A 12995-nucleotide genomic window follows, 5' to 3' on the forward strand; every position below is an offset into this window, starting at 1 on the left:
GACAAATTAAACTGAAGTAAGCAATGGGAAGCATGAGCTCAGACAATTTAAAGCAGGGAACACAATTCCTGTTCCAGACTTATAATTTTAAGTGTACTATCTTTGCATCTATCCAAGGACCCACTCATAACGCTTACCAAGATCATAATGAGCAACCATAAGTTCTATATCTACCTGGCTAACAAAATCAAATGAACAGAGGCTAACAATGGTCCACCAATAGGGTTGGAACTTGGTAGAGCTTGACCTTTTTCAATATATGTACAGTTGCTAATATTTAGGTACATTAATGTGAATTCTCTAAAATGTGTCTGGCTAATTGGCAGCAGTTTTCAAATGTGTGTTAGCTGTGACGTAATTACATGACCAACACTTTAAGTGCTGTTTCTAAAATGTAATTTTTCTATAACACAGTGTTGCAAAAGAATGCAGCCATTGCATTATCGAAGAACTACCTGTAGCTGGAATCATTCAGAGTACCCAAATGGATTGAATCACATGATTAATGCAGAATAAAGAATCAACACCCCATCAATAACCCAATAGCAGAAGTCCCTGGCTTTGACCTCCTGTAAAGATGGTGAACAGCATCCAATCAAGTTAACCTAATGCTCAAATCAATAAATGGATGATGAGAGAAAACCTAAAGGGCAATAGTGGCCCTGAATCTTAGGTACCAGAACATATCACAGCAATCATCCCAATAAGATCTGTTTGAAACTTCATTTCTACACCACATACCTCAGGAGACCATTTAATGGCTAGTCAAACTCAACATCTATTTTAAGCTTTCTTCATCGTTGAAAACAATAGTATCTTATAAATGTTTAATTACCCTTAGTAATTAAGCCTAATTAGTATGGGGTTACAGTTTGTAACAAGTATTAATTGCCATTTAAATGAACCTGACTGACAAATTGGAGCTAGAAATAACTGAACTAAGGCTCACGACACTGGAAGAAAAAGTATGACATATAATAGTGCAACCACCTTAAATGGGCCATAGCACATATAGCAGGCAAATCACATTCATACAAATGTATCTGCTATAAGTAAGTGGTGAAGTCTGTGATGGAATCAGAAAAAGATCAGTGCTTTTAAGTCAAATAATTGCATGATTTACACATGGATATTTTAAACAGTGGGGTATGTATCAGATTTAAGCCAAGCCTGGAGGGAACATGGGGAACAGGTTAAGCTTCAGTATTGTTCATCCTAATTCTTAGGTGTAATGCAAACTGAAAGGAATAAAAAAACTTCAATCCCTCTTTACTGTCAGCTTTCACAGCCAAACAAATATGACTATTCACCACATTGGGAGAAAAATGCTGTGATTCTGGAATCATTTGACAGGGAAAAAAAAACTCTCATTATTTCTGGTTCCCTTTCATTTTTTTTTGCTGAAACTGCTTTAATTGCTGCTTTGAACTTAAAGCAATCCATCCAATTAAAAGCACTTACATCCCCATAAAGCCAGAGCTGGAAACCTGATTGACAGAAATGTATAAAATGTTTTTGCTTCACAACAGGAGATATGAAAGGGAAAAAAAGATGTGTAATTCTACAAAAAAATACATTTGTGCAGAATAGTTTAATTAAGAACATTTTATACAGTGAGTCATAATTTACATATCTTTAGATGACAACAGTCAGTCAAAGAGATTTTGAACTCGGTGTCAGATATATTATTATTAATGATGTTGCTGAGGTAACTGTTCACATCTGAAACCTGCACAACAGACTGAGCATCACAATGAAATGGAAAATTACTGTGCCAGAATATGAAGAGTGCAAATTGCACTGACTTTCTCTTTTAAATGTTTAACCATCTGGCTTGCAGTTTTTGAGTTTTAGGGCTATTTTATTTATTTTACAGATTTCTCCTCTTGTCTAACATCAGACAGTAATATAACAGCTACCTCACTCAAATGATCAATCATCATGTGCGACTCTTTGAGAATATGTGATGAACGCAGAAGGAGATGGAAAGCTATCTGACACCCAATCTAAACCTGTTCTCACTCAAAAATGGAACAGAGCCTTAATTTTCTAGTTCAGGAGCATAAAGAAAATAAATATAGCACCCTAATTGCTGCACCAAATCAGTCACACGAGCAAGCGGTTTTGAGGCCTCCTGGCATTTCTTCAATTAGGCAGTTTGGAGTTGCTATGAATTGAGGTTCTTACCTTAGATATTCCTATGTGGGTAAAGTAATTCTAATCACTCCCATAATAAGTCTCTTCCAATTAGGACTGCACTTAAATATTCATTACCTTAACCACATGACAGCATAACCCAGGGAGGTAACCCTTATAATTTGAACATTTGTATGAAACATTCTTCAACCAGTCTGAAATAGTCATACTTATGTCAGAGAACAGCAATTTCTATTTTAAAAAAAGAGATGAGCTACAACCTGAAACATGCAGGTCCCTGGCTACCCAACAATAGACCACAACAGACCAATCATGAGAGTTAATATAGCAATACGGCAATTGTGGAGGTGTTGCCACCCCTTTACCTCTTATTTATGTTATAATTTAATATCAAATCTGATCGAATCTGAAATTGATCAACTGCCCTTTTCCATTAAATGCCCTCTCAGACTTTCACTTGCCAGCTACAGCTTTTTGAGCTGACTAATCATTTCTTCATGATGGCTTCCTTGATTCTTTCTCAGTTGTTCAGACACTTCCAGTATATTTAAGCCCTTTGATCATTAATCTTGAGAACAGCAAGCTCTGTAACATTAAACTCAATTTCACAAACAGGATTGACGCAAAAGCAAATCTTTCAGAAGCTGTTTTTCATTATTAAAGTTTTCAATTGGCAAGTTCATTCAGTAGTGTCTCGATTGTGGTCACCAGATAACAAGTCAAATGCTTGAGAGGATTTTCTTTTCAAATCGACCTGTAGAGGAGGGGTTATAGTAGGAGAGACTTAAATCCAGGCCTTCTGGCTCAGAGGCAGGGACTCTAGCACTGCACCACAAGAGCCCTCAAATGCCTGCATTAAACTGTCAATCTCATGTGCTTTAAAATTTGGAATAAGATTTGGTTCAATAAAATGGTAGGTATTTGACTTTTCAGAAGAAAAATATTTGTAAATGACACATACTGGTCAGATTTGATGTGCATACTTCAAAATGGACATCTAGTACATTCATTTCTAAATATTACTGTGTTTTAATTTTTTTTTCCCTCTGGGTTTCATGAGTTCATGTATCAGACTTGTGGCTGCTGCCCACTCTCTGCCGGTTCAACATCAAGGAAATGGTAATTTGCCTTCTCATGGGCCTCAGTATTCATGAGGTTATCTTTTCCCCCTTCTCCCTGCCTTAAGTTCTTCAAACTTGAATTGAAATTCTCGTCCTTTTCTCTTTGGTCAAGCTCAATTTTTGCCTCTCTTGAGATGGCTGAAACTTATTCCTCCTTGAGACACTTCTTTAAACCTACCCTTTTAACCAAGCCTCAGGTGTTCCGACTTAAATGATTCGGTGGCATACTTGATTTAATAATTCATTTCTGAAGCATCTCAGAATGTCTTAGTGCATTATAAGTGCAACATAAACACAATTTCTTGTTGTTGCCCAGCCATCATTTCGCCCCCTAAAGAAGTTTGGTAAATGAATATCACTGTACCAGCAGAAACTGTATAATTAAGTGAGTTACATCCCTGAGCTGCAATTTTTACATTAAAAAAAATTGACTGCTTTGAATCTAACCAGCCCAAAAATCTTCTTACTAACTGTTAAAAGCTTACTAATATTTCAGAACTAACAGTACAAACATTTTTTCAACTTATCTCCCACTTGCTGCTTACTGTCTCCAGCTAGCCATCTTTACAGACACACTTCTCATCTTTTCCAATCATCATCTCCTCCAATCCTCCACTTTGCTACCCTCCATATCCATCTTAATTTCATTTTCCTCTCTAAAATCCTCACTCTGTGCAAAGGTGCAGGACGGGGCAGTGTGAGGAACAAAGAAAAAGAAAAAGGTGTGACGGAACAAGAGGAACTACAAATGGAATGGAGGGAACAGGAGGATTGCCGAAGCAGAAGGAGGGCCAAGGAAGTGGCGAGCGGGCATGGCAACAAGTTCTGAGAAACAGTAGGTGAGAACTTCAGGATTGGACAGTGAGATGCTGAGTGATGGGTGAAATGAGGTGGTGAGTGGGAAAATAAGGGATGAGGTGGTTAGTGAAAACCTGGCAGGGGACGGTGGATGTGGTGACCTGCAGGCCAGGGGAGTGAACCAGTGAGCAGGAGAGATGATAAGTGGTGAGCCTGGGGAGTACAAGTTGTGAGTGGGAGATATGGCGAGCTGGATGGTCAGTAACTGGGAGTCACAGTGAGTTAGAAAAGGTGACAATTCAGAACAGGGTCCAAGTGGGAGGGTTGGAGAGTAGAAACAATTTCGTGGGAGAGATGGTGAACAAACAGATCACGAAGCAGAAGGGTCAACAATAAGGAGAGTGAATATTCAGCAGAAACAACAAACAGGAGGGTTCAGGAGCTATTGAAGCTGTGAATTAGGAGAATCAGGCAGGGAAGTGACGAAGCAACAGCTCATATTTAAAAAAAGACTGAGCAAGCTCAGGAACTAAAGTACAGATGGCAGCAGTGTTTTTGGGGAACATCTTTAATTTTCTAACCACCACCCTAATACAAAGGGCTGTGTTTGTTATCTTAAAATTGAAGGGCACACAAAACCACATATATAAATCTAATTATAACTCCATATATAATCCAAATATAATCCATATATAACTCCAAATTATACATAAATCCTGCCATTGAAAGATGATATTTCTGATTAAAATGCATGCTTTGTTCTCAATTTCAATCAAGCCTATAGAGACATAACATAAAATGATCAGTTTGCTGATGTTGCCAAGAAAGTGTATGGGCTTCCCTTGATTGGGCGAGCATGGCAGTAACATAAGTGGTGAGTAGGGTGGTAAAGGATGAAGAATGGTGAGCAAAGGGTGCAGAAAATGGGGCATGGATTGGGGTGGCAAGGGGAGGAGAGATTGTGCAAAAAAGGGAGTGTGGCAGCGAGGGGAGCCACACTCAAAACCTTACTTGTAGCCAATGTTTGAAGTCTAGAAAGGCCTGAAAACAAAGACGCCTGATGGACACTCTCAATAGGCATTGATTTAATTAATTCTGGAGTTATGTAATCTTTTGTGAGTCGGGCCTAGGTAAAATGGGATGTTTTCAAAACCAGATGAAAGTTTACAGAAATCATAATGTGGAGGAGCCAGTGTCGGACTGGGGTGGACAAAGTTAAAAATCACACAACACCAGGTTATAGTCCAACATGTTTCTTTGGAAGCACTAGCTTTTGGAGTGCCGCTCCTTCATCAGGTAGCTGTGGAACAGGGATCATAAGACGCAGAATCTATAGCAAAAGATTCGTGTCATGCAATTGAAATGATAAGTCAAGCAAACCTAGATTGCTGTTAAATCTTTCATCTTTTAGAATGAGTCGCAGGTTTCAGATCATTAATAGGTAAATTCCAGAACTTCTTTTAAGTCACATTCTTGAGATAACTTAAGGTTTATAAAAAAAATCTCAGCTCAGACAATGCATTAAAGGTGTGAAGTTAGAGTCTGTATGTATCCCAATCTCGAGTCAGACTTGTTCTTTCCCCAAAGTAGGAATTTATAAAATGTCACATGGATTGACTGCCTGCATTGATTGCCTGCAGATTCTGTGTTTTTTGAGCAAAATAGAATGTATCTGCAAATAAAATTCTGCAAATGCCTTTGGGATACGCAACAATGCAGAGTGATAGCCAAGTTTGGTACCCATGAGGATGGCCTCAACCAGGACCTTGGGTTCATGTCACACTACAGGTGCCCTCACTGCACTATACACTCTCTTATGCACACATAGACACACTCTTACATTATTACACACACACGCAGACTCTCTCATATATACTTTCTCTCCTATATGCACACACATTCAGCCCACACTCACACGCACACACACTCTCTCTCACTGGCTAATACTCCATTACACTCACACTTTAACAAGCCTGCACAAACGCAAATGCAAACTCCCTCACGTGCACTCACACACACAGACTCACATGCACACACACACACATAACATATAAGTCTATGGGATGAATTTGCATTTGCAGCATTATATTGGCAGATACATTCTATTTTGCTCAAAAAGCGCATAATCTGCAGGCAGTCAATGCAGACAGTCAATTCATGTAATATTTTATAATTTCCACTTTAGAAACGAAACCAGTCTAACTCAAGATTGAGATACAGACAGACTCTGATCTCACATCTTTGATGCATTGTCTGAGCTGAGATGTCACTTTTTTTAAATAAAACCATTAGTTATCTTGAGAATGTGACTTAAAAGAAGTTCTGGGATTTACATGTGAATGAACCGCAATCTGCAGCACATTCTAAACAACGAAAGACTTAACAGTAATCCAGGTTTGTTCAATATATCATTTCAGTTGCATGACACTGTAATCTTTTGCTTTAAGTTCTGTGTCTTATGATCCTGCTCCACGCCTACCTGATGAAGGAGCAGTGCCCTGAAAGCTAGTGCTTCCAAATAAACCTGTTTGACTATAATCTGGTGTTGTGTGAATTTTAACTTTGTACAGAAACCCAATAAGCTCTGAATGCAAATTTGGGCTTAAAATTGTTCATTCCTTTGTGCCAGTTACCCTGATATCAGCTTAAGTACACTGTGAAATTGCAATGCAATTGAGAAGAAAATCCAGACCACAATTCTGAGTGGGGGGCTCCTTTCACACTAACCTTTCCACAGAAATGTTAAAATAATCAGCCAGCCAAATTTGAAGAGCTTGGTCAATCTGAAACCCTAAAGACTAAAACAAAATAGCCATATACAAAGCGCAGATTATAGAATCGTCTTGGATGGTAACATAATAAAGACAGTGTACATTGGCTAAAAACAAGAACTGCAGTTGCTGGAAACCAGAGTTTAGATTAGAGTGGTGCTGGAAAAGCGCAGCAGGTCAGGCAGCATCCGAGGAGCAGGAAAATCAACGTTTCGGGCAAAAACTCTTCATCAGGAATAGAGGCAGGGTGCCTGCAGAGTGGAGAGATAAATGAGAGGAGTGGGGGTGGCGAGAAAGTAGCATAGAGTACAATGGGTAAATGGGGGTGGGGATGGAGGTGATAGGTCAGAGAGGAGGGTGGGGGAAGGTAGCAAAGAGTACATTAGGTGAATGGGGGTGGGGATGAAGGTGATAAGTCAGAGGGGGGGTGGATTGGATATGTGGAAAGGAAGATAGGCAGGTAGGACAGGTCATGAGGGCGATGCTGAGCTGGAAGGTTGGAGCTGGGGTGAGGTGGGGGAAGGGGAAATGAGGAAACTGGTGAAATCCACATTGATGCCATTGGGTTGAAGTGTTCCGAGGTGGAAGATGAGGTGTTCTTCCTCCAGGCATCGGGTGGTGAGGGAGCAGCGGTGGAGGAGACCTGCTGTTGTATTCTCCTCTCAATATTCAATGGTACAAAGTGTTGCATGTCAATGGGTCATATAACTGGCAGCCAATACACTAAAACTAGTTTTCAGCGACAAGGTGAATTTTTATCCCATTGTGAGGAGGCATGCTACTCAGCTGATCATTCTTTAAAAACAATGTCTCAAATTAGATGAGATTGTACTTGACTCAGCAGTTATTTACCCTTCCTTATGTTAAACTAAATTTCTGCTTTGATCATTCTTGATGAAAAAGAAATTTCCAAGTTCTAAATTACTGTACGTTACTTTAACCGCTAATGTGTCTGCAGGCCAATGCCATGCATGCTCAGAAGGATTGCTTGGGAAAAGTATTAAACTGTATGATGGTCTAACCAGAAAATATTAATTAAGAAAACTTGGTGCTCTTATTCACACCGAATTGTCCATCTCCCTGACCCAAATGTACATCAGATGATTTTCATTTCATGGGTGATGCTGCCTCCCTCAAGCAGCAAGCACACGGCATACAGAATCACCTATTTCCACAGCAACACAGTCAAAATGACTTTATTGATTGACCAATGACAAGGTGGGCTTGCTGCAAGGAAAATAAAGCAGGTAAAATGTTTTCTCTTCCGTCAGGTAGAGTAATCTGCAGGAAGAAAAGACTGCAGGAGACAAAGTATTGTTTCAAAATAGCATTTAAACAACACTAGCCAATAAAAGGAAATAAACGTTTTCAGTTTCTGGTTATTCAGGAGGGGCCTTACTGTATAGAAATATGCTTGCATTGGCGATCCCCAGCTTGTTGCCTGCCACACATGTGTAGTTGCCATAGTGATCCTCAGTGGCATTAGTGACAATGAGACTGGAGCGACTGTCCAAGTTCTGGATCTGGATGCCTTGCGAGCTGTTATATATCCTGACACAAGTGGAAAAAATAAAAATAGGCACAAGTTACTCATCTAAGTATATTGTGAAAGGAACAGCTCTTCTTGACAGCTTAGCCACTTTACATTCTGGGGTCTTTGTCAAGTTGTCTGAAATATTGAGAGTGCTACCATGTCTTCATACATAAATTGTGTGTGGAAAAGGTACAAAATATATATTGTCTATGATTAAAAATCTGATGTGAATGGATAAATTAGTGCAGAGTGTCCATCTTGCAACAATCCTATTTCTAAAGTAGGTTGGTTTTAACATATTCAAACAGCTCAGATCCTTTTTGGAGACTTAATTATTTTATAAAATACAATGACTCTTGCTGCGGGGTCAATGTTCTCATACTGAAATGCTTATTATGTTAAGGTACAGCAGAGGAGCAAATACAGTTGATATGAAATATAAAAACTGATAGAGGCAGGAAACGTGAGTAATCTAGACATTATAATAGGCAGTAAGGGCTGGTAGATTACAGTTTAAGTGCCAGTCTAACGCAAAGGCAAATAATGAGAAAATAAACAAACTCATCAGTGTACATAGTCAGGGAAGTAAGTGCCTTAAGATTCAGCAACTAAACAGTTTTGAATTAAGTTGAAGGCTTGGACATGCATGGTGGACATGCATGACTATGATATCATAAGCATTGGTTCAATAATAGCATGGGCTGGTTCAATAATAGCAAGGGTTGGGCGGACAATGACAAACAAATTACTTTAGAGAGATAAATGCAAACTTAAAATTTTTTTATGTTATGTATTGTTTATAATAGATATAGATCTATTTTGTACATGTTCAGACAAGGCATAAATTATTTGAAAAGAAACGAGAGACATAAGAGATTTGAATAAAGGCACTTACAAATTGGGAGGAGAGACTGAACCATGAACATTACAGTCAAAGAAGGGAGCCACAATGCAATTGTTATGAATAACTTTGATGTATATCACAGATAGAATAAAAAATTTTCCAAAGATACAGTAGGAGAAAAACATGATCATGATTGGTGAAGAAAGGATGAGACTCAGTTCATCTAACTTGATGTGAAGTGAAAACAAGGGAATAGTGGACTAAGTTTATGAAGTTACTTTTATTATGTATTTGGCAAACTGCAAAACAATACACCCTTGCCATTTGCTTTTGAATAAGCTTTTGAATCAGGATAATTTTCTCATTAAAACATTCAGTTACTGAAGTCTGTCTCATTTCTTCAGCTTTCTCCTGAGCAGGTCCTCCAAGATAATTTCAAAGCACCGACAGACTTGCACTGCCTGGCCCAATATTTAACACGAGTGTAACATGAGGTTATCTTTAATTCTTTAATTTTATGAATTCTTATCTAAAACTTCTTCAATCAATCTTTAGATGTTATGTTTTGTTGAAACACTCACCGCTTATCTTCCTTGTACCACTCAAAGTCTGCTGGTGGCACAGCCGAAACCTCACAGTGCAGCATCCCAGTACGGCCCACTGCAACATCTGCACTCTGAGCATACTTAATAGTGGGAGCATCTGCAAAACAATATAAATCCACATCAGGAAACCAGCACTGTGAAAAATGATTACCACGCTACAATGCAATTTTACCGTGCTTTGTGAAATAATGCAGTCATTTTAGTCACATGATCATATAAATTAGGTGCAGGAGTAGAACATTCGGTTCCTTGAGCCTCTGGAATTCAATAAGGCAATGACTGATCATGACCAGGTGCTAGAATTATAGAACATAGACCAATCCAGCGCAGAACAGGCCCTTCGGCCCTTGATGTTGCGCCGACCTGTGAACTATTCTCAGCTCGTCCCCCTACACTATCCCATCATCATCCATGTACTTATCTAAGGATTGTTTAAAGCTCCCTAATGTGGCTGAGAATTGGTTGAGAACACTGCTGTCAGTGTTACCATTATCTTCTCAGCGCAACTTGGAATGACCAATAGATGTTTGCCTTGCCAACAATACCCACACAGTCAATTATAGTTTGCTGAAAGTTAATGTATTCAGAAGACTTCATACATTGTAATATTAGGCAACATTGTTTAAATGTATTACCATTTCCAATAAATTGGCAGATAAAAAGAATATCATATGATGTATGAAACCTTCATCGTTCACTTTGCCAGAAGAAATTTCTCAGTGCAAAAGGAAAGCTCTTTCTTCTAAATACATACTTATAAATTGGAAAACCCCAGCCATGAATTTCTAATGTTTCAGGCAATGCTGGCCTAGTGGTAAGGTCACTGGATTAGCAATCCAGGGGCCCTGTCAATGGTAACCCAGTCACTCAATAGTTAGCATTGTTACCTTACAGTGCCAGGGACCCAGGTTCAATTCTACCCTTTGGTAACTGTCTGTTTGGAGTTTGTATGTGTCTGCATGGGTTTCCCCCCACAACCCAAAGATGTGCAGGCTAGGTGGATTGGCCACGCTAAACTGCCCATTGTGTCCAGGGATGTGCAGGTTAAGTGAATTAGCCAAGGTAGATATGGGATTATGGATATAAAGTGGGACGTGAGTTTGGGTGGGCTGCTCTTTGGAGGGTCAGTCTGGGTTGTATGGCCTGTTTCCACACTTTAGGAATTCTATTAAATGCTCTGGGAATTATGAATTCATATTCTACCGCACAGCTGTTGGGATGATTATGGTATGCAAAGCGTGTCTCAGCAATAGTGACCAAGACAAATATCATCAACTATTGTAAAAATACACCTGATTCAGAAATGTCCTTCAGAGAAGAAAATCTGTCATTCTGGTCTTATCTGTGTGTGACTGCAATCCATAACAATGTGGCTGACACTTAACTGCCCTCCAAAATAGCCTAACAATCAAAACAGTTAATTTATAACTGAGGAGGGTCAAATCCTGCCAGCAAGCCCACATCCCATTAACAAACAAGAAAACCAAAAATCACTGACAATTTCCTGATGTACACTCTTTTGCTGGTGCATGTTCTGTGGGGAATGCTGAACTTGATCTCTCACCTGAAAACCTGAAAAGGTACATAGAGAAATTTCTTGAAAATTATTCAACGTGCATCACTTATTCAGACTTTTGATTTTATTGTCAAAATTCTGTAAGTATCCAAATTCTGGCACAGTCTCAGTATCAGTGATGCTTCGTTTTGAATATGGGTCCTCTACTTCCCACCTCTAATTTGTCAGGCAAGGAATAAGACTGAGTTAATTGTCAAGTAATTGATACTTGCGTTAATTGTTGATCCATGGTGTGTGTTCCTTGACTTATCCTGTTCCATTGAAAATGTTTAATCTGTATCATTGTCCTCACGTACCTGGTTGTCTATTTAATGTTTGCATTAGTCAGCTGGCTCAATGAGTTACTCACCAGTCAGTGAAAGATATGGACTTGTCACAACAACAATTTTCAGCAATGCGGAAGCTTCTAGAAACAATTATTGTGAATTGAATTAGTAATCAAGTGGAAAAATAGTGCACTGATTAGGAAGAGTCAGCATGGGTTTATGAAGGGGAATTCATGCCTGACTAACTTGCTCAATTTTTTTAAGACGTAATTTGAGGAGAGTAATGCTGTTGACATCGTGTACACAGACTTCCAGAAGATGTTTGATTCAGTGCCATCAAACAGATTTGTGAGGAAAATTATTGACCTCTGAAATAGAAAGGTCAGTTGTAACATGGATATAAAATTTACTGAATAATAAGAAACCAAGAATAACGGTCAATGGATACTTTTCAGGTTGGAGGAAGGTTGGAGTAGAGTTCCTCACAGGTCAGTATTCAGACCCTTGCTTTTCCTGATATGTAAATGATCAAGGCTTTGGTGCACGAAGGACAATTTCAAAGTTTGCATATGAGACAAAACTTGCAGCAATTCTAAACTTTGATGTGGACAGAACTCCAAAACTATATAGATGAGTTGGTACAATTGGTAGAAAGTTGGCAGATGAGGGGCACAGCAGGAAAGTTTAAGATGTATTTTGGTAGGAAGAACATTGAAGGTCATTATGAAACAGGGCATACAAATCTAAAGGAGGTGCAGGAACAGAGGGACTTGGTTGTATACATGCACAGATCATCGAATGTGGAGGAACAGAGGGGGAAAGTAGATAATTAAGCATTTGGAATCCTTGACTTTATTAGTAGGGGATAGAGTACAAGAGAAGGTGATGTCAACCTTGTATAAGGCACTTGTTCAGTCTCATTGGAATACTGTGTGCCGATCTGAGCACCATGTTATAGGAAGGATGTGAGCATGTTGGAGAGATCACAGAAGTGATTTACAAGAATGGTTCCAGGAATAAGGGACTTCAGTTACGAGGATAGATTAAAGTAGTTGGAACTGTTCTCTTTGGAGACAGATGCTAAGAGAAGATCGAAGAGAGGTTTTCAAAATCATGTCTGGGCTGGATACAATAGATAGGAGGTAGTCTCTTGCCATATATTTATTTTGTCACCTAATGAAATTGTATTTCCCCAACATAATGAGTTTGCAATCCCCACGTGTAGAGATGTAAAATAAAGAACAAAAATAAATTGCAACAAAATATCCCATTTTACTGCGGACTTAAGTTTGGTTGTTAACAAGTTAACATTTGCTCAAATTA

General features: G+C 38.9%; 1 protein-coding gene across 4 annotated transcripts in view; it reads right to left on the reverse strand.

The window, feature by feature from the left end:
- lsamp (limbic system associated membrane protein) overlaps positions 1 to 12995 on the reverse strand; it is an 843236-nt gene that overhangs the window by 118466 nt on the left and 711775 nt on the right. For all 4 annotated transcript variants that reach the window (XM_043700769.2, XM_043700768.2, XM_043700770.2 and 1 more), the window contains exons 5-6: positions 9807 to 9927; positions 8247 to 8398 (exon numbers count right to left, since the gene is read on the reverse strand). In XM_043700769.2, coding sequence (XP_043556704.1) covers positions 8247 to 8398; positions 9807 to 9927 — 273 coding nt within the window. The remainder of the gene's footprint in view (positions 1 to 8246; positions 8399 to 9806; positions 9928 to 12995) is intronic.

Source organism: Chiloscyllium plagiosum, unplaced genomic scaffold (assembly GCF_037043375.1).
Source record: "Chiloscyllium plagiosum isolate Xiang-an unplaced genomic scaffold, Cpla_swu_hap1 HiC_scaffold_12, whole genome shotgun sequence".
NCBI classification, from domain to species: Eukaryota; Metazoa; Chordata; class Chondrichthyes; order Orectolobiformes; family Hemiscylliidae; genus Chiloscyllium; species Chiloscyllium plagiosum.